The sequence below is a fragment of the Amaranthus tricolor genome, chromosome 15 (genome assembly GCF_026212465.1).
Source record: "Amaranthus tricolor cultivar Red isolate AtriRed21 chromosome 15, ASM2621246v1, whole genome shotgun sequence".
In the NCBI taxonomy this organism is placed as follows: Eukaryota; Viridiplantae; Streptophyta; class Magnoliopsida; order Caryophyllales; family Amaranthaceae; genus Amaranthus; species Amaranthus tricolor.
Window position 1 is genome coordinate 5,441,200 of NC_080061.1, and position 22,733 is coordinate 5,463,932.

Below are 22,733 nucleotides of genomic sequence, written 5' to 3' on the forward strand. Positions count from 1 at the left end.
AAGGAGCAGAAGAGTACAAATGGAATGAAGCAAAGGTATTTAAATAGGAAAGGATAACGGCGTTACTTAACGAAAACGTAACTGTCAATTACCCTTTTAAATTGAAGAGGGTTTTGACGGTAGCTGTTCACGTTAGGGGTAATAATGTCATTAGCAAAAAAATGTTTTATGAAATTAGAACAGATGGGCCAGGTCCATGTTTTAAAAGGGAACAATATGGGCCCAGATTTGTCGTCCAGAGGTAGCATAAGCAGCATAAGCTGAGTAATTAAGTAACGTGTAGGGCCAGATTTCCACGTGTCGATGTCTGATTTCTTGTGATCTTCCTTAATCAGCTATATAATATATAATTTTGGCTGAATTTGATTAGTTATGTCATATTAGTATAATTTGACCGGTGATAGAATATGATCAACAGTTACTCTGTCGTGAGATGGTCTTAGCCGTGCAACTGGCTTAGACCAAATAATTTTTTTAAATATTCTGACATACTAATTTTATGACTTAAAAGGACTATTTTAAGACTTAAAAATACAATTTTATGACTTAAAAGGTCAATTTCATCGTTTTTAATATCAACTTTAATGTTTGAATAATCCTATTTTAAAGTTGAAATGAGAATTTACTATCTTACAATTGGTCTTTTAAGTCTTAAAATTGACTTTTTAAGTATTAAAATTGACTTTTTAAGCCTTAAAACTGTCAAATTCAATGAATTAAAATGTCAATTTCAAATCCTTGAAATTGGTCTTTTAAGTCTTTAAATTGGTCTTTTAACTCTTGAAATTGACATTTTAATTTGTGAAATTTGTAAAAGAAAATATATACTCCCTCCGTTCTTTTTTGATCTTCCACTTTGGGTTTTTCACACATATTAAGGAAGATAGAATCTTTGGGTTGTAGTGGGTATTATTTTATTTAAATAGTAGTGTGAAGTAATAATTGTATTGAAAGTATGAGGTTGTAGTGGGTATTATTTTAATTAAATAGTAGTGTGAAGTAACGATTGTATTGAAAGTATGAGAGAGAAAATAATTATAAATAAAAAAAAAGAGGTACATTAAAAGAAAAGGGGGGTTTTAAGGGGTAAAAGTGGGATAAAAACTTTCTAAAAATAGTAGTATTCTAAAGTGGAAGAACTTTTGAAACTACCCGTTATAGTAATGTGGAAGATCAAAAACGAACGGAGGGAGTACAATTGAGTCGACCTAATACGACACATCTCACAAGTAAGACGGTCTCACCCAAGTTTTTGTGTAAGATCAATATAATCTTCAATTATTTTATCATTATATAGAGATATATTTTTTGTGTAGCACCTAACTCTTTTGAAATGCAATAATATCACAGAGTTTTCAAACCGCATAAAATAATATCAATATTAAAATTTATTTGCATTATAGCAAAAAAAAAAACAATTTTGACTATGGTTAACCCATATATAAGGTGTATGTTATGGTGATAACATCTCATACATAAATTTGTTGTTCCTACCATGGTGTAATAAGTTCACTTTTATTCTTGTTTTAAATTTTAAAAAAAGTTTGTGATATTTCTCGTTTCGGCAAAATTGAATGCAATCATATAGAAAATTTATTAGAGTATTTAATTTAGCTATTATTATGAGAGTTTGAAAAAAATAATTTTAATATAAGAAGTTTATTATATTCTTGTAAGTTTTATTAATCAGACTATTAAACCTAAAAACATGTCAAAGTCTCATACCACATTATATCAATTTAATTTTATGATGATTTTGTAATTAAAATATTGAAATTTACTAGTAAATTTTAGGCCCCCCAATCATTTAGGAAGAAAGAGATTAGTATCATGTGATCGTGATAAATCATGCCATTAATTTACAAAGGTTTATGATTACAATTTTGAGTTGGGAGAATTAATAATAATTTAGTTGTAAAAGAACAAATAAATTATCAATGGACCACTTTTGTTTCGCATTTGTGGAGATTAATCAAAAACAATAATGAAGATTATGTAGAAAATTGGTGGGAGACATTATAATTATATGAATAGTTATAATATAAAAGTTAAAATGATTAAATTAGTGTGCAAAGTGAACCACTCAATTATTTAACTTAGATGTAATTCTTAATAAATTCTACATAATATATTTTTAACAAATATATTTTTATTTAGCTTAATAAGTTGGCGGGAGACATTGTTAATTTATTTCTCGTCAACATTTTAAGTAAAAAATTCAACAAATTTGTTAAAATTTTATTTCAGTAATACTAAATAAACTATTCTTCATGATAAATACAAAAATATTTCATTGTTGATTATAACTTATGTTGAATATTTTGAGAAATAAATTAACAATAGACAAGGTTTTTCATTGTGATTGTGTTGTTGCTATTTTCCTTGTAGTGGATAAAGGTTTAGAGAAGAAGTTGGGTTGTAATTTGTAAGCAGGGGTGTTTAAAATATATCTAATTCGAAATATTCTGTATTTGATTTTAAAAATTGGATAATTAATTCGATTTTTGGATATCGGATTCGGATCGAAATATCGACAAAATCGGATATTTTGTTTTCTAATTTTTTTCTGTTTTAAAATATATATTATTAATAAAAAACTTATCTTAGGTTGTTGTATTTACTAATATGTATAATTCTCAACTATAACTAAATTATATAACTAATTGATTTTTAATTAATATGAATTTTTGAAAATCCAACCTTTTATAAAAATAATTTGTATTCAAAAGTTTAAAAATAAGCTTGATTAAAGAAAAAAGCAAAGAGAGCTTAATTTTTAAAATCTAATTTTTTGGCATCCAATCTAGATTAAACCGAATATCTATTGTTTCTGACCAAAATCAGATCATAATTTTCACTAGCCGACAAATCGAATTTCTAAATCTAAATTTTTCTGATATTTAATTCTAAACGCCCCTAATTACAAGTACTCCAATAGAGTATTTCTTTAAATTTGATAGTGAAAGTCATGTATTATAAGAAAAATTATCATTAACACAAAAGAAAAAAAAATAATTCAAGGATTACAATTTGAAGTACAAGTTTAGAGTTGAGACTTAAGAGTGGTGTCAAATGTCAAGGCAGCATGTCCTGCCATCTTACGCATCAGATGCTACATCAATTCGTAGCTTGACAATCCAACAATATGTCAACATCTTCCAAATGGAATGTTAAAATCCATTATTCTAATAGTAAAACTTTATGAAAATACTCTATTCCAGTGGATAAAAGATTCTCCTGCCCTTCAAATTTACTCCCTGCTACAAACTGGGAGAAAAACCTCTCTTGTTACGTAACATTGTTCTATAGTATACCATTTGTACTATGCCTTCATGTCAAGGATCCAACTCAACCAAAAGCTTAAGCTAGGCCCTAAGATATGTTATATACTCTAACACGCTCCCTCACACGAGACCCCATTGGGCTAGAAGTGTAGATGTGCATAGGCGCTGAATATTCCACTTTAAATGAGGGGTGGTTGAGATTCGAACCCGTAACCTCTCACGTTGGCTCTGATATCATGTCAAGGAACCAACTCAACCAAAAGCTTAAGCTTATGATTGAGGCCCCAAGATATGTTATATACTCTAACACTTCATTCTTAATGAAGAGCCGTCTTAAATATTTTAGCGACCCGAAGTAAAATTTTAAAATAGACCTTTAAATAATATCAATATATTTGATGAACAATTTCTCAAGATTGTTATCAAAATAAATCAACAAGACTTTTAAAAACTAAACTTTCATTAAAATTACAAATAATGCAATAATCATTTGAAAAATCTTGTTTTATAAAATAAAGTAGGTAAACTTATTAATAAAATAAAGTTGAAGTAGTACTACTCTCACTAAGAAGGCCATAGCCCGTAGGTAATTTTGTATGTAGCACTAGAGTTGTTTCACATTTATACTCATACTTCCTTCCTTCTATTATATTTGTTCTATTTGACTTTTTACGCAATACAATGTGTTATTTTGTTTATTTATATATTGAATTATACACATCTAAAAATTATAAAAAGTTAATATTATGAAAGTATGCAACTAAACGATTCAAACAAGATCTCACTTGACTATATTTTTACTTACACATTAGTCGCAATATATAAAATAAGCTTGAACAATAAATATTGCCTATAATATAAATGTAGCAAGTATTTGAGATTGGAAGAGTTATATATTTAATTAAAAAAATCCGAAGTGGACCCTACAAAATGGGGGACCTGTGCCAAACTCATGTAAAACATGACTATAGTCGGCTATTTATGTTTTGATGCATATATATTTTTTCGTGTTTTTTTAATTTATGTTTTTTTAAGTTTATTTTGTATGGAACGGTCTCACTAGAGTATGTGCTTAATTAGCATATTTTTATAATTGATTACTTTAAATTGTAAATGATTTTTAACACATTAAGCGTATATAAATCAGTTTAATAAAAATGATTTCACCATAAATTATCTCATTTAAGAATTTTTATTACTTTCTATTTTAGGTTCTATTGAGGGAATATCTACGTTTTTGAATTGTAATCGGTGATCTTAAATGATTATGAATAGGAATGTTTTACATGATTTAGTTGGACTAGTTTTTTCTACTTTAAACTGTCTTATAATATGAGCGTTTTAAATAAGAATTTAATATAATCTTATATACATATCTTATCATTACTTTTATCTCAAAATTTTTATTTTTTTAATTTCCCGAAATATTTCTTATACAAATATCAATGAGAACAAAATGGAGGGAGCAATAATCTATTTTCTTTATAAAAAGAATTGACAAGATACATTTCTGTTGACTTTATATTATTGTTTTACGTACAAGTCTTTTTTTTAAAGAGAAATAAAATAGAAGTACAAGATTAATGCTCGAAACGGAAAGAGACTTAAGTTATGGGTCTATCAAGAGCAAGATCAATCCATCTTCTTTTTTTTTTTTTTTTTTTTTAAAAAAAAAAAAAGAAAGCTAGTAATCTAGGCAAACAACATAATTGCATGGTTAATCTTGTCAGCATTATTGCACTGGCTTATGTCATATTGCCTCAAAATCAAATTTATACCATCTTTACTTTTCATCAATTGTAAATGAGATAAATTTTAAAGAGACGTGAAAAGTTAATAAAAAAAATTATGAGTGATTGTCAGGAATTATTATGTATTTAGGCCTATTGTATATAATAGTAGTAGGCTTTATGTATTAGGATTTATTCTTACTTGTATATGGATTTATTCTTACTTGTATATATATACCTTGCTTATAAGTAATAATAAAATAAGGGGTTTTAGTTTCTCTAGAGTGATTTATTTGTTGTATTAAAAGAAACGATAAAATAAAATAAAGCATAGTAAATTCATTTCTAAATTAGAAAATGATACAAAATAAGTGAAATATTTAAAAATAAAAAATAATATATAAATTAAAAGATGCACAAAAAGTATTTAAGTTATTTCTTTTTCTTCAAAATAATTGAGGAGGCAAATATGTCTTTAACATGAAGTTGAAAAAGCTTTAATATTTATTCCCTTGATCTGCTGATGCCTCCTAAGCTTTAACATCTGTCTGTCTTAAAGCAAGGAAGCATATTATATCTTCTCTCCTTTCTATTAGAAGTAGCTTATTACTCATCTTAATAACTTCTTAATAGCTTAGTTAACCCAAATACCAAAGTTGTTTGTTGGAACTTGGAAGGCAAGTAGAAAAAGTGATTTTTCTTAAACTTAATTTAAAGAAGCCTTCTTAGCTCATCTTAATAACTTCTTCTAACACAAGAAAAGCATAGTCTTGCACTCTTGCTCCAATGCAACTAATAAAGTTAATAATCTTCTGAAATTGAGCCTACAAACTACAAGTAATTATAGGGGCGAAGCAAAAATTGATAAATTCTTTGAAGTTTTGGTGCAATTTCAACAACTATAACACTTTTCTAATAACTTTGTTTTTTTAAACACTTAACATATACTATGGAATTTAATATAGTCTTTTAATTTTTTAGGGCCCTATGCAATAAAACATATATGAACATGCTCGGAACATCCCCCAAGTAACTCCATTGTGACCGCAAAATAGTTTATCTGTTACTTTTAACATGCAGACTAACAAAATGAGTAAAATGAGCTAAAAAAGTGAAATATTTAGGGGACAAATAAAAATGAAATATTAGGCAACATAAAAGAAAAGGAGAAATACATGCAATTGTCTCAAATTGAATATTAGCAACTTTTTTTTTGTTATAGTAATAACGTCCACTAATTATATTGATGGAATGCTTCTTTTGGCTCATTCTCTAATACCTATGTTGATTTCTCCAGAGGGCCACCATAAAATCACCAAAACTTAAACTTGTTAAAAACGAGTAATGTATAGAAAAAAAGTAGGGTATTGTCCCATTTAAAGAATATATAAATATCACTTTTAATTTCAAAGAATAAACAATGCTATAATACCATGGATTGTAATTTCAATAATTAAAATTTAATTGTATGTAATAATGTCATGATCAAATTACACCCAATACTAAAATCAAAAGATTGTAAATGGAAAGGAAATTATTAAATATTCCCATAAAAAAATATGTGAACAACAAAAATAAAAAATCATAAATAAAAAAAAGAGGGGGACTAAGGAGTATTTTTCCATTACTGTCACTAGTAATTGTTTGGTTTGTTTGCCTATAAATATAATAGTTGTGCTAGTACAAAGTTGGTACTATTTCTTTAAACACAATTTCTTAAATGAGATTGTTTCATGGTGAGATTATTATTATTGGACTAGTCGGTTAGTCCAATATATATGTAGTGTTTTAATGTAATTACTTATAATTTTAAAAGTTATCACAATATAAATAATTATCTTTTTTAGTCTTAAATAATCACTTAAAACTATTAATTAAAAAATAAGTAAATTATATAAACCCATTTTAGGGAGAAACCAAGTTATTCAAGACATGTTCTTTAAAACCATCTATCTTTCTCCTTTCCCCAAAAAAAATCTTGTTAGTTGATAGTCTGAGACATAGCTTTTACTAAAGTTTTCTTTTTTACTTAAAACATAATTGCAGTGCTTAAGAGTTAAGAAGACAAAAAGATCATTCTTAATTTTTACTTAGTTGCATAACCTTGACTACCTCTCTTTTTTCTTTTATACTTTTTTTTTTTAACTTTATTTCGTTTTTAAATTTAAGCTACAATTTAGAGCTTTTTAATTGGAAACCATATATTTGATTTTTAAAAACTTATTTACATTGTTCTTAAATCTTGTTAATACATTTGCGTCATCATGAAATCACAACTACCTTAATTTGTAAATTCATAGAATACATCCATTTTTGATAAAACTACTTATATATATTATTCGGGTTTTATGAATATCATACATTTAAATTAAAATTATATTTCATGCTAGTTACCTTTTCTAATTGTAACCTTAATATATAAGCTTTCAAAAATCACTTAAGCATAGCAATATAACACGAAAGTATTACAGCATGTTAAATGTCGTAACTCATGCAAAATTGTTCCCTCGTGATCAAAAAGTTGACGTACCTTGTGCACATCAATATGCTCACCCACAACTGTTTTGTTGTCATAAATAAATGAAATTAAAATTTGACAGTTAATAATTTTAAATTAACTTGATCACTAAATACCTGATAATCTTTCATTTATTTAAAACATGTAAAATTATTCTAAAGTGTGTTTTTGTTACTTGTTAAAATGACAAACAAAACATTCCATTTCTTTAAGATCATTGTCCAATTGATAATCCAAACCAAAAGGGGCATTCATTCAATTCCTTAAGCATATTGTCAAAAACCACTTTAAAAAACTTTACTTAACGTTAGGCCGAATGTTGGTTTTCATGGGGAATAGAATAAACATAAACAAGTATAATATGCTAACTTTACAAAGGAACTCAGCCCTTGGTAGAAAAAAGGCATCGATGAGTGATCATGTCTTAAAGTAGAAATACACTATTTTATGCCAAATCAAAGACAAAAAGAGTTTATACCTAATCAAAGACAAACAAGAATCCATTTTTGTCATAGCTAAAACAAATATGTTCTTTGTTTATTTTATTTTGTATTATTTTCTATTTTATTTTAATTTATTAATTTTAAATTATTTTTTTGTATTGGTTTCATTCTCATTCTTTTAAGTTCATCCACAAAATATTACTCTCTCCCTCTTGACCATACCACTTATTCCTATGTACCACTTGTTTTTTTCTTTCATTTTCTAATCTAATTCAGCGCGTCTTGCATGAGACCGTCTTGCCATAAGACAATTCCATACAAGCAGCCTAATAAATGTGTTTATTTAAAAAAGTAATTAAGTAAATGAAAACTTTTTTTTTTCAATTTTTTTTAAAATTAAATATTAAGCTAATTCATATTAAACCTTCTTTTTAACCTCTCAACCAAGTTACAATACAATAGAAGTATAATAAAAAAATTGATCAATCCCCAAGTGTATTCCTAGTTCCCAATGCTGTACCTGTACGTATCGAAATTGAATAACTATACTTTGCTTCTTGTAAGTGTTGTATCTTGTATGGTAGCTTTGTCTTTGTCCAAAAGCAGTTCTATAATATAATCAATAACTGGTAATAGAACAGTTATATTAATAGTACTGTTTAGAGTAATTAAGTCTAAAAACATCGTAAAAAGAAGAGACCTACAAAATAATGCATGGTAGTACTTGTATAAAATAAGAGTAGTCTCTTATAAGTTACTGAAGAGCTATACGACGTAGACTGTGTTTGAGATCTTATGTTGTATGGAAGTGGGTTGCATGCAAAGGCCTTTTCAAAGCACATCCGTACGTGTTGTTTCAGTCACAACAAAGCTTTAAAAGCTGCGTCTTTGATGCGACAGTTGTCTACCTCTGAATATCCCCAGCCTCTTACTATACGTATTCTTTTTTCCACACGATGATGTATGTATTATGCTGGCTAGCTTTTTCGCTGTGGTGACCGGTGACCGGTGAGTGGCGAGGAATGAGGTTCTTGGTTCCCTCAATGCTGTTCATCAATCTAACAAAAATTTAAACTGATTATTGTAATCATAATTAGTGATGGATCGTCTAGAAATGGATAACTGCTAACGTATAATATCATGTCTACTTTTACTGAACAATTTTAATTTACTCGGCTAATGAGACATCTAAATATTTAATAGCTACATGTGAACAGTTAAATCTGCCTATAAATATAACTTAGACTTCTAACAGTTACCCACCTATGTTGCACCTAACATGCCCTATGTGCAAGATAATAAAAAAATTGATCATGCTTACTTATTACTCATGTTTTTACGTATGTTGTACTATCGATCAACATTGAACTATATTTTGCCTTATTTTTTATTTTTTAGGGACAAAAAAATATATTGTGTGTTCGCTTTTATGAATAGCAAACAGACATTACTCATAATTATTTTATTTATTTTTTAAAAAACTATGACATTGTTTTTCTTTTTTCCCTATTAATAATAACGAACAAAGTCGTGATAATTTTTTGCCCTAATTTGCTGTTAACAACGAATAAAACCTGACCTTCAACTCAAAAAAAATATCATCTTATTCAACACTTCTATGTCTTATGCACACCTAATTGTATAGTTTGTGCTCACAAGCCCATTGATAATTTGCAGGCCCATACCATTTTAAAAATCTACTGGTAAATTATAGGCCCAACAAAAACTATTGATAACATTTTACAGGCCCATCCCATTTCAAAACAAAACTCTCCTGGTAACAATTTACGAAAGATTGAAAAAAATGAGATTATTTATCTACTTAATTCGAAATATAAGATTGGGGAAAACTTATGTCCCAAATAAGCTTCCGTACATCCAATCCTAGCTTCGGGTAGAGTCGCTGTTAGTAACAGCGAAAGTGAAAAAAAAAAATTAAAAACCCAAAGTCGCCTTAAAAAAAAATAATAATAAATAAATAGTTTTTTTTTTTTTTTTTTAAAATTTAGCTGTTGGTGATCTGGAAACTTGTATTTGTTGTTTGTATTTCCTATTTAAATATTATGTTCATTAAAATTTGTATTAGGTGCTAATTAGGTTTTGATGTCGATTTTCTACAATGAGTTTGCAGCTGTATAATATATCTGACTTTAAAACTCTACAGATGAAGATCCATCTTCATACAACGGTAAAATAATCGAATGCTCCTATGATTCTGAGGAAGACTTGTGGGTTTGGATGCGAACAAGGACTGATAAGAACACACCAAATGAATTCAACACATACAGAAAGGTTCAGCACAGATGCTTAACTTTAAAATATGCTATCTAGCTGTTGTACTTGTGGGTTGTGGCCTTTTAAAACTCGAGTATGCTGTAACGTTTTATTGCTCTAATCAGGTTATGAAAAGTATCAAGGACAATATAACTGAAGACGTGTTGTTGAACGAGATTCAAGAGATAATAAGCTTGCCCATGTATGCCGATAGGATTAAAAGTGATAGCAGAGCCCAGAAGAAAGGGAAACCACCACCGCAAAGAAAGATGTGAGGCGAACAAGACAGACGACAATCTTTGCTGCCAATGACGGGTCATCGAGTTTAGTTTGTGTCGCAGAAATCAGTTGTATAATTAGGCAAATCGGTAGCTTTGTATATTATTTTAACATAATTGTTAGCGGAGGGACGAAATCTTCGTAGTTATAGATTAGGGGATGTAGTGATAGGTTGGTTATTTTTGTATATTGTCATCATAAGTCCTCCATGGTTTCTCCTGCTTCTTTTTAAGTCTTGCCCTTCTAATATAATGTCTTCAAATTGAGATGGCCATTCTTTTTAATCCCAACAAAACGTGGGACACCAACACACACTACCACTTCAGTAGTTGAGATTTTGGGGAAGAGAATAAGTGTCCGTGAACACACTACTAACAGCTAAATTAAAATTAAAAAAAATTTTTTTTTTTTTTTTAAGTCGTTGTTAGTAACAGCGACTTTGGGCTTTTAATTTTTTATTTTTTTTAGGTCGCTGTTACTAACAGCGACTTTGGGCTTTTATTTTTTTTTTTTTTTTCACTTTCGCTGTTACTAACAGCGACTCTACCCGAAGCTAGGATTGGATGTACGGAAGCTTATTTTGGAACATAAGTTTTTCCCAATCTTATATTTGAAATTAAATAGGTAAATAATATCATTTTTTTCAAATTTTCACAATTTACAAGCCCATCCCATTTCAAAAATCTCCAAATTAATTTCACTAATTCGCTTATAAAACCCGTCAGCAATTCTCTTTTCCCGCCAATGATTTCACCATTTTACTCACAGAGTTTCAGTAGATAGAGAAAACTTTAGAAAGAACTAGAGAGAGAAAGAGGAGCTAAGGAAGAGAAACGGCGGAGGAACATTCTCTGCCGTTTACTTATATCACCCCTGGAAAGAGGATACAGGAAAACTTGCCAATAAAGTCCATTACATTATCGCGGACAAAATCCTTCGGTTTCAATTTTCAACCTCAATTCTACGGCATTTACGTAAGTAATTGCACAAATCACTTGCCAGATCATCACTGCAACCCCAATAAGTTCTTTCTTTGATTTTAGAGTTGAAGGAGATGATAAATGTCACATTTGGAGTTGATCAATTGTCAAGTGGACCGCTCTCACTTTGACATTCTCAAGGAAGTGGAATCGTTCAATTTCCGTTTTCACAAACGCTTCGAGGTGTGTTCTGTTATTCATTTAAGATTTTAAGTTTTAGTTGATAACGATTAAATTTTGGGCCATGCGAATTGCTTGATACCTCTACAGTTCTATTCTTCATCACAACTAAACAACATTGCTTTAGTAATTTTTAGAGTGAAAATAAACTAAACCTTGGCGGATGTTATAAATATATGAAACAGATGATTGACTATGGAAATATGCGATTCGTTTAAGCACTTAGGTTATTTTTTGAGATATTTGTGTTCATTCGTTGTTATGATTTAAGAGTACCGAATTTTGAATGCAAGAAGAATCTATTCATTCATTTCAAAACTGAAGCGATATAGAGGCAATCATCTTGTTGAATGTCATTTACGGATTTACCTCTGCTTTTGGTTGCGTTAACCACAGAAGTAATCACATGGTCCCGTAGCTCAGTTGGTTAGAGCGTTGGTCTTATGAGCCGAAGGTCGCGGGTTCGAGCCCCGCCGGGACCAAATAGTGATTATAAATTTTGCTAAAATATTTTATTTGGCTTTCTGTGTATGGCTAATTCTAAAAAATGCCATTGTTGTTGGCTTGGTTTAAGCTTTTCATTTTATTTTGCTTTTGATTTATCACATCATTCCTAACAGAAAATAAGCTAAAGCCTTGCTTATAGTATTACACAATATAGCAATTCGCGTAGCACTAAAGTAAGCCGTTGAACATGATTCGCATTAATTGACAGTCAGCAATAAGTCCGGCATTTTCAGCATAGTTTAACAGTATATGCTGGAATAATGAAAGGAAAGTCGTCCCTGCAAATAAATATTGCTGGCAATACTTTGAAAACATTCACCACGCCTCCTACACAAACACATTACATAATCAGTCAATATAGTTAGGGATTAAACTATTAACTCCTTCTCTTCTTAATTATAATTTGTAGGTATTCATTAAACAATATTCTTTTGTTAGATTACATTTTTAGAACACCCTGTGTATTTGTACTCCTTTTATAATTTTGGAAATTAGCTTTTATGATTACATAATCCAAATAATTAGCCAAATATTCCGCTGTTCACTCATTATTTATTGTATGCCATTTGTTGACTGCTTTTTTCTCCTTCCTTTGAACTGTCCATTGTTGCTTACATGAGAGTCGTACCACATTCGAGTAAAAGAAGAATATATACAACTTTTTAAACTTAAGAAGAAACTTTTACTACTATCAATTGATTTTAAGGATGAACTTGTATGAGTCCTTGTTCTTTTAATATATATACTTCCTACTTATTTTATGGAGTATAAATATCTTGAGCTCTTTTAATACGTTGTATGTATGATTCATGCCTTGAAGTAACCCAACTAAAAGTTTATAGAAGGGCATGAATGAGATTCAAACCCATAACCTAAACTTCTGATATCGTATTAAGAAACCAATTCAATCAAAAGTTTAAACTGATTATCGTAACCTTTTATAATAAAGTCAGCAAATAATACATCAAGATTCACAATCATATTTAGTTTCACAACTACAATTAATGATGCCAACTTGTCATTACTAATGAACTTCATCTACTAGTTTAAAGAACCTAAAACATAGAAGTACATTGTAGATAATTTAATATACAGGAAAATGGAATTTTAAACTAATAATCCTTAATATTATCAAACTCACAGCTAATTTTTCAATAAACTATCACCAAAATAATACACAATTCCAAGTATAAGTAAAGCACATTAGAAGAAGCCATAGAAACCCCTAAATCTTCTCCAATCACTGTATCCACATAAAGAAAAAAGAATGGTACCTAATGGTGGTTGTGCAAGCAATGCTAAGTACTTCACATTGCAGCTCATAGCAGGGCGATTTTTCGTCGTATTCTCCACCATTTTAATCCTTGGATTCATTGGTACTGCTTATATCTTTGGTCTATACTCAGGTGATATAAAATCAACACTTGGGTATGACCAAACAACACTTAACCTTCTTAGTTTCTTCAAAGACCTTGGTACTTATGTAAGTGTCCATGCTGGGCTCCTCATGGAAGTGGCCCCACCATGGGTGATTCTTTCCCTTGGTGGTGTAGTTAACTTCTTTGGATACTTCATGATCTGGCTTTCAGTCACACATAAGCTATCTCGCCCTCCGGTTTGGCTGATGTGCTTGTACATCACAATTGGTGCAAACTCTTTAGGGTTCGCCAACACCGGAGGGTTAGTGCCTTGTGTGCAGAACTTCCCTGAGAATCGAGGGGTTGTGATCGGGATCTTAAAATCGTATCTTGGCATTGGAGGGGCTATTATGACACAATTCTATCATGTCCTGTATGGGGATGACTCTGATGCTGTTGGTGTCATTTTGATCATCGCTTGGCTACCAGCAATCGTTTCATTGCTCTTTGCTTATAGTGTTCGAGTCCTCGATACATCTAAAAGACAAATCAAACGAGATAAGAAATTCTTCAATGATGTTCTTTGTATGTCATTAGGACTTGCAGGGTTCATTATGGTGATGATTATAGTGCAAAAACAGGTTAAGTTTGGTAAATCTGGTTATATTGGGAGTTTTGTTGTTATTGTGATTCTCCTAGTATTACCAATCTGTTTAGTCTTTAGAGAAGAATTAGCTATTTGGAAATCCAAACTTCAAATCATTAATGAGCTAAGTATCGTTACAAAAAACGACGAGTCTCCTCCAGTAGATAATCAGCCTGCTCTTGAAATCAGTCGCGAAAAACATCAAGTGTCATCGTGTTTTCAAGATGTGTTCCGGCCCCCATCTATGGGGGAAGATCACTCAATCCTACAAGCCACTTTTAGTATTGACATGCAAATTTTGTTCCTTGCAACAATTTGTGGCATAGGAGGGAATTTAACTACCATAGACAATCTAGGCCAAATCGGAACATCATTAGGGTACCATAAGAAAAACATAAGTTCTTTTGTGTCCTTAGTTTCGATATGGCAATTTCTAGGCCGGGTCATGGGAGGACTTATCTCAGAGCGTTTATTAGACAAGTATAAATTCCCTAGACCGGCTTGTCTCACCATCGTTCTCTTTGTATCGTGTATTGCTCACCTTCTTATAGCCTTCAACGTGCCTTATGGACTTTACGTAGCCTCAGTGATCATGGGTTTTTGCTTTGGTGCGGAGTGGACATACCTATTCACTATAATATCGGAGCTTTTTGGGCTTAAACACTATGGTACATTGTATAATTATGGCTCGTTGGCTGCACCACTCGGGTCTTACATATTCAATGTGAGAGTCGCGGGACATTTGTATGACAAAGAAGGTATTAGACAACTTGAGGCTTTAGGGCTTACGAGGAAGCATGGAGAAGAGTTGCGTTGCTATGGAGTTAAATGCTATCAGTTGGCATACTTTATAATCACAGCAGCTACATTCTTTACTGCACTTGTGTCTTTGATCCTTGTGGCTAGAACAAGAAAATTTTACAAAGGGGATATATATAAGAGATTCCAACAAGGTCAAAAGAATTCATCCTTAACTACTAATGAGACATTGAGAGGATATTCTGGCAAGATGGAAGAAGAGATGAATTAAATCTTTTCTTATGTGTTTTTTTTTATTTGTAAACCTTTTTTTCTGTTTATAGTACACGTACAAATATTGAAATTGTGTACACGTAATCTGCCTTGTTCAATTGAACTTTGTCGGGCTTTTATTATAATTTTTTTTGGACTTGTTTGTCAGGATAAATTATACATTCGTCTTCTGATAAGTAACTATATTTTTGACAAAGAAAAAAAAATCAGACATAATACTTATTATAAATTTTGGAACTTGCCTAGCTAGAATGTCCAAGTACTCCATTTCAAATCTTCCCCTCGTAATTACCAAATAGGGGCAAGTCTGAATTCGATGGTGAATCTTGATCGATTCTTATAATCAAACTAAGTTAATGTGAATCCAAATGATTAAACTAATTTTAGGGGGCCAAGTAAAAATTTTAAATAATACAAGGGAGTCGGACTCTAGCCAGGGATGGTCGAATTCAAGATCCGTCATTGCCCATATCCACTATATGAGAGACAACTCGTCCTATTGCAGAGTGATATTAGATTCGCCTCATGATCATAAAAATGCCCCAATTTTTGCATATACTTTGCATATACATACTCAATCATCATCATATTTGAAGTAACCAACTTATTGCTCTTGACTCTTGACTCATGTTAGGATTAATAAAAATCGAGTATAACACTATTCAATCATAAATAACTTTTATATAAAAATCAAATAATATTATCAAAAATAAAAATAACTCGACCTAATATATTATACCAAAAAGTTAATAAACACTCAAATAATCACCTATAAGGGTCACTTGAATTGAGTGTAAATATTTAAAGGAGTAAAAAAAGTCAAACTAATAAAATAAAGATAAATAGAGATGCAAATAAAGTAATTAAAATAATTGTAAAACAGGTAGAATCAAAATAAACTAAAAAAAATATTAAAAAAGAAGATAATTTCCCTTATTTATATGAAAATATTTCTCTATCATATCTTAATGTAAAGTTATACCCTAATATGAGAAAATTAAAATTAAAATAATATTATCAAGAATTAAAATTAACTCGACCTAATATACTACTATACACAAAAATTAATAAACAATTAACTAATCACAAATTAAAAAATCAAAAATACCCTCACACTTTTCTCTATAGAGTTCTGCAAGCTTTCCTACTTAATAGTCAACAAATAAGTCTAGCTTATTGGTCGAACCCTGAGTTTGATTGTCACCGAATCCATTTATACCCACAAATAAAAAAAAAGAACACACTTATCTTGTTGGCCGGTTCTACCTGGTTCTGACGTTCTGTAAACATCCAAAAGTTGCAACTTTACAAGTTTTGATTTTGACTCTAATCCTAAACACAAGTCCCGCTTTCCACCACACAAAACTCAAGTGAAGGAGGATCAAGCTTCAATTTTTCATCTGGATTTTGAATGGTATTATAATAATCTTTCTAATTTTTTCTCATTGGCTTTTTAAGTGTATTGTCTTACCTTATTCCTCATATTTAAGTCTTTTCTTTTCTTTCCTTCCTTGATATCTACTTGTTAAATAGAAACTATTGTTACTATTGTAATTTGTATAAATCAAACTTATTTTACACTATTTTCATTTATATTTGAAGAATTAATGACATTTTTTGATGGGTAGTTGTTTAAATTTAGTCTCATTTGTATTAGTTATGTGGGAAATGTATTTAGTAGAACTTTTGATGTAGTAGTGTATTGTTTTGGTGCAAAAACCAAATCACCCACAAGTGGTGGTGATTTTAATGCTCTTGGGGGACTTGAGGCTAAGGCCTAAGGGATATTCTCTCAAGGCCAGTGGAGTTTGCAGTGGTGAAACTTTTTTAAGAAACTAGCCCTTGAATTTGTGTTAGAAAAAATAGGGAGTGGTGGATTGGGCTGTTCAAAAATATCTGACCCGTTGACCCACTGACCCGCAATATAAATAACGGGTCAAATTGCACAAAAATTAAAGCTTTAATCGGGTCGAATCATGGAAAATATACCGGGTATCCGGTGACCCCGCTTAAAAGTGACATTTAGTTTTTTATGGATTTTAAAGAATCAAAACTTAAAAGGCTGTGTCAAATAATCAGCAAAAGATGGCGAAATACTTGTATAAACAATGTCCATGGATTTTAAAGAATGAGGACTGTATGTGTCCCTTGTTTTTGGGTATCAAAATATGGGGTTCATGTATAAAATAGAATATCCGTTAGTAATTTCTTTTAGTGTGCATCGTGCATGAAATTTACGTCCCAAGTAATTTCATCAGTTAGTAATTTCTTTTACTGTCTTTCTGCCCAAATAATACTAAATTCTGAAAAATTACTCAGATTTAATCATAAAACGACCAGGTAATTGACAATAAAATCTGTCCAAAATATAAAATAGAATATCCGTTGTCTCGGCCCGACTTATCTGGGTACCCGCATTAATTGGGCCGGGACACGGGCCGTTAAAAAGGTATCCGACTTTCCGGGTCGGGTACCCCGCTAATGAACACCCCTAGTTGGTGGTGGTTGTTTAGGCCACAATGTTGATTATGGTCTAGTTAAGTCACCAAGGAGGGTGACATTTGACGAAGGGGTAGATTTGGTCCGCAGGAGGAGATTGTTGTTGCAAAGACTAAAATGACGCAAAAGTGATAACTTGGTGAGTCATACCTTAGCTTGCATTGATGAAGGAAGTGAAGGAGATGCAATGGGCATGGAGTGTAGTGCAATGATGATGGGGTTCGATGTAAACCCTATCCTTATAAATGATAACAAAGAAGTTATTGTTTCTGATTTATCTTTAATAGCAAGTATTATGTGCAACTTCACGTTAATATAACACACACATGATTAATATTTCAATTTGACATCTTGATATAAATTAATATAATCCAAAATCAAAGAACTAAGAGTTTCTGGCCCGTCAAAAATAACGAACATTATTGAAATGATGTTAATAACCTCTGGTGTTTTTCACACTATTGTGCTTACTTAAAAATAATGGTGAATCATAATGTTGATGTTTCTCGATCTCAGGTCGCGATGATTATAAAAGGACTGTTTAGAAGGTATGAGCGATGGAATCCTGTTCATCCAACCTACGGTGCCTTTTGGGGAATGGGTGTTGGAATCGGCTGTGGTGTCGGCTGGGGTCCGGGTTTTGGACCCGAGGTGATTGGTTATGTTGGAGCTGGATGTGGTGTTGGATTTAGCGTTGGTATTACATTAGCCGGTGTTGGCATTGGCCTTCCTGCAAATTTTGTCACAGATGTTCCTTATAAAGGTAAGCTCTATCTTGACAGTGATATTACAATATTATTGAAATTACTCTCTATGCAACTTAGAATCTTTCAACTAGAGGTGCTCATTCGGTTTATTGGGTTGATTTCAGATTAGATGTTTTGGATTGGTTTGAATTCAGGTTTTGTGTTCATATTGTATTTTATAAATTGTTTTTGAAGTCGGGTCAAATCCGGTTCGGTTACAAGATCGGGTAAATTTCGGATCATCAGTTCTGTTTTGAACACCTCTACTTTCAACATGTACTTAAATCGGTTGGGAACATGGTTTTTGACTCTATTCTCTTAATTTGTTTCCAAGGTCTTCTACACAGTGTACCATAATTCGTCAGTTAATTCATTTTTGAATTCGCAATCTACTCAAAATGACCCAAAACAGCCCAAAACCAACTATAATTTGCCAAACTTTTGTCTTTTCCCCATATTAATCTCAATCGAGATTAGTGTGTTGCTGACAGAAACTTCTTCGACCACTCCTCTTGTTTCTTCCCATGTTCGCTTAGCTAAAGTCACCAAACATCAACAATAGATATTTTCCGGCCTTAGTTAGCTTTATTGTTTTGAGTTCCGAAATTTTATACTATATGCCTCACCTTTTCTCTCATTTTGACGGATTGTTGGATCTTAAATTTGTCCTTTGTAGCTCGATTTTCTAATTGGAGAGTTGTATTCACAGTTTCGCCTCAAGAAGCAATACTAAGGATTTTTTGCAGTCAAGTAACTTTTGTTCGGTGAGAAAATGCAGGATATGAGTGGAGTAACAACATTTCATCGCAGTTTTTGACCTTGCAACAAAAAGCGAATGAAAGCTTTTCTTACTTGAAGGACTTGGATTTGATGAAAAAAGGGACGGACGTTTTTGATGTGAAAAGTGCGCTATGCTCACAGGGAAAGTTAATCTCTGAGAATTTCAGAATTTTGAAGAAAAATCTTTCAATATCTTCTAAAGGTAAGCATTTTGGATGTGTTTGCCGAGTATTTGAAGATCGGCTTGACATTATACTGGCATTTTTAGTAGATCATCATGCAACATCAAGTTATACTACCTCTGTCCAGGTTTAGTCATGGAATAAAAACTCCCCGGTTTATGGACTGATGGAGTGTAACTGCTAGTAGTCTATTGGGTCATCTTGGATAATCCTAATCAGATTCAGATATTCGGATTTGAACATTAATACACCGTGAAATGTTTCCTGTTTCATCTGTGAAACCGTATACTTGTTTGTTTGATGTTGGCTTTGACTATGACGATGCATCCTTCATGAGATGTGGAGTGTCTTTTAATGTAAACAACAACAACAACAATATTTTATTGCCCAATCCCATTAAGTGGGTCCCACTTAGGGCGGGGTATGGGGGTCTGATCTACGCAATCTTACCATTGTTGTACACTTTATTAGTGATAATAAAGAGGTTGTTTCTGATTGACCCTTAAGACAAGGCTTTGACATTGGTGTTATTGTATTAGTCGTTATTTTTAAAAAAGATTATGTACGCAATCTTACCAGATTATTGGTAGAACCAAAACTGTTAATCTAGTTACAACTTACACCACAAAACTCTTGTTGTAAAACTTATGGTTTGTTCTTTTCCTTAGTATCAGCTACTTCTGGGTGCTACAGAATAGTAACATTATATCTGACATGCAGAGAACAAAGACTGATTCTTGTGAGCATCGGCCAGCGCTATGATGAGCAAATTCTTCATATTCAAAACATATCGGCTTTTGGCATGAAGGCGTCACAACCTCAAATGTTGAAGAACGATGAAGCTCGAATGTAAACCATGCCCGTAACATCTAGCATGTATGTATCGGAGCCTGACTGGCTGAGGGCCGACACATACGAAAATGTGGCGAGGGTGTATTGTGTTTTGGTATCAACTTCAACGGTGAGGTTGTAAATTAAGTCGATTCATCTCCAATTCAAATGATAGACTTTTTAATGTATTCGTTGAGGTGTAGTGCAGCGTTCTTTTCATTTCTATGTGATATGAGTGTTAATGTCACGTGTCGCGTTTCCATTGGCCGTTGAAAATTGATAGCCCTGCCAAAAATACCCGTTTTTTGCCTTTAACGGCTATTTTTGTATTTAAATATTTTTTTTTAAAAAAATTATACCAACGGTCATATTTTTCGAGATCTATAAAATGAGACCCATATTGATATTTTTTGACATAATTTTATATTTACATATTTTCTTCTTATTTTCCTACTTTTTTTTGTTAAAAAATACCAAATTAATCATTTCAAAAATCCACAAAAAAATATGGATTCAAATAACCCAAATTATGGAAGAAATCATGTAAAAAAAAAAACCAAGAAAAAAATCTTCTAACAATCAAAGTGCTCAAATTCAGTATTAAAATCCTCCATTCAATCCTCCATTTTTTCAAAATACTCTAAATTCTTCTTACTATATTCCTCAAAATATCCCAAATTCATCTTATTATGTTCCTGAAAATACCCAAAATTCTCAAACTATGTTTCACCACCATCATCAATCTCACAATGTCAACTTTAAAATTGATAACTATTCAACTCCGATAAGGGGTGAAAATTTAGATGAAAATGAGATGGAGTATGATGATGATGATGATGATGATGAAAATGAAGGAAATAATCAAGATGATCAATATGGTGAAAAAGGAGGAAATTTTGTTCATGATGTTGATGCTAGTCACTACACCCTATGTTGATGGTAAAAAGTTCATGGGAGATCGCCCAAAAAGGTCAATCGGAAGGTACAAGTGGATTAAATGATGACTTTGAGTATTACACAGATAGAATTGTTGATATCAACCGATACTTGGCAAATAAGGATGATGTTGAAGATCGACAAACACATTTATCCTTAAAAGATGACTTGGTTGAAAATATCTGACAAAAATTTGGAGGGAACCGCAATTAATGTATCATTTAAAATTTTAGTTTTTTAATTTGTGTATTTATTTTATGTATGCGCATTGTAATCTTTATTTGAAGTTAATGAATTTTCCTTAATTATTGTTAATGTCTACATTTATATTTTATTAAAAAATATTAGTTTTATTAAAAGAATAATTTTTTTAAAATATAAAATAGTAAATCTATTTTAATCAAATAAAAAATTATATTAACTTTCTACATGAAAATATTATTATAAAAAAATAAAGATAAATGTTAGATAAATTAAGGAGAGAGAAATTATGGTGAGGTAAAAAAAAGTAAGAAAAAAAGGATGATGACCTTTTAAAAGAGGTCATTGTTAATAAAATTAAGTTGAAAGATGAACTTTTAAGAGAGAAAAAAATTATAAAATAGTAAGATGACCTTTTATTTTGGGTCATGAGTGAGGATAACAAAATTTTGCTAATATCTTTGGTAATCTTGATGAATTGATATTAGTAGCTGCTGAAATGTATGTGACATTTTTTGTAGCTCTTGAATTATTGAAAATATGAAAACGAATATGAGACATAATTGTCAAGGAACCATCTCAATTAAAAGTTTAAGTTGATGGTTGAAGCCCTAACATATATTATATACTGTAATACATCCCCTCATACGAGAGCCCATTGGGCTAAAGTGTGAAAGTACACTGACGCTGAATATTTCACTTTGAATGAGAGGTGGTTGAGATTCGAACCTGTAACCTCTTGTCACGTTGGCTTTTGGTTGAGGCCCCAAGATATGTTATACACTTTAACAATAATGTTCAACAAAATGTGTGCAATGGTCTAACAATTTGGCTTCTTCCCCTGGTTCTCTTTTAAGCACTTTACTGTAGAGACTGGATTAAGGCCTTAATTTTCTATTAATTTTGACTGTTTTTAAGTTTATCTCCTTTTTTTTACTTAGGTTAGGCTAAAGAATCTCCTACAAATGAAGGAAAATTTAATCATTTCTATGTGTGGTGAGAATCAAACCTTTGTTATTAAGGAGGCAGATGTGGAACGAGTATGATCATCATCATCATCCTACGACTAATGCGTAACCCTTTACCTTCTAAAGCTTCACTCCACTCATCCAATTTATTATTAACCTTCTCTCTAGTTTCTGCTACCAGCACTATGTCGTCAACGAATAGCATGCACCACGGTACTGTCTCCCAAATAGATATAGAGGAACGAGTATGATCATGATGGAATATATTCCGTAAGATAATTGGTACATATTCATGGGAACAACGTGAGCAAATGAGCTTCACTTATCATAATTAATGAATAGGTTATGAATATAAAAAT

At 31.2% G+C, this 22,733-nt stretch overlaps 2 protein-coding genes and 1 non-coding gene across 3 annotated transcripts; all 3 read left to right on the plus strand.

The window, feature by feature from the left end:
* Positions 1-12,096: 12,096 nt before the first annotated feature.
* Positions 12,097-12,170, plus strand: TRNAI-UAU (transfer RNA isoleucine (anticodon UAU)). Its single transcript has one exon. It is a non-coding gene; the product is annotated as a tRNA-Ile (tRNA).
* A 1,292-nt stretch (positions 12,171-13,462) lies between these two features.
* Positions 13,463-15,229, plus strand: LOC130800962 (protein NUCLEAR FUSION DEFECTIVE 4-like). Its single transcript, XM_057664706.1, has one exon. The coding sequence runs from the start codon at positions 13,463-13,465 to the stop codon at positions 15,227-15,229; it is 1,767 nt and encodes a 588-aa protein (XP_057520689.1).
* Positions 15,230-16,407: 1,178 nt separating this feature from the next.
* On the plus strand, positions 16,408-20,494 carry LOC130801588 (cadmium-induced protein AS8). Its single transcript, XM_057665465.1, has 4 exons — positions 16,408-16,645; positions 18,247-18,493; positions 19,255-19,458; positions 20,159-20,494. Exons 1-4 carry the CDS (start codon positions 16,643-16,645, stop codon positions 20,170-20,172), a joined length of 468 nt encoding a protein of 155 aa, XP_057521448.1. The 5' UTR covers positions 16,408-16,642; the 3' UTR covers positions 20,173-20,494.
* Positions 20,495-22,733: the final 2,239 nt, after the last annotated feature.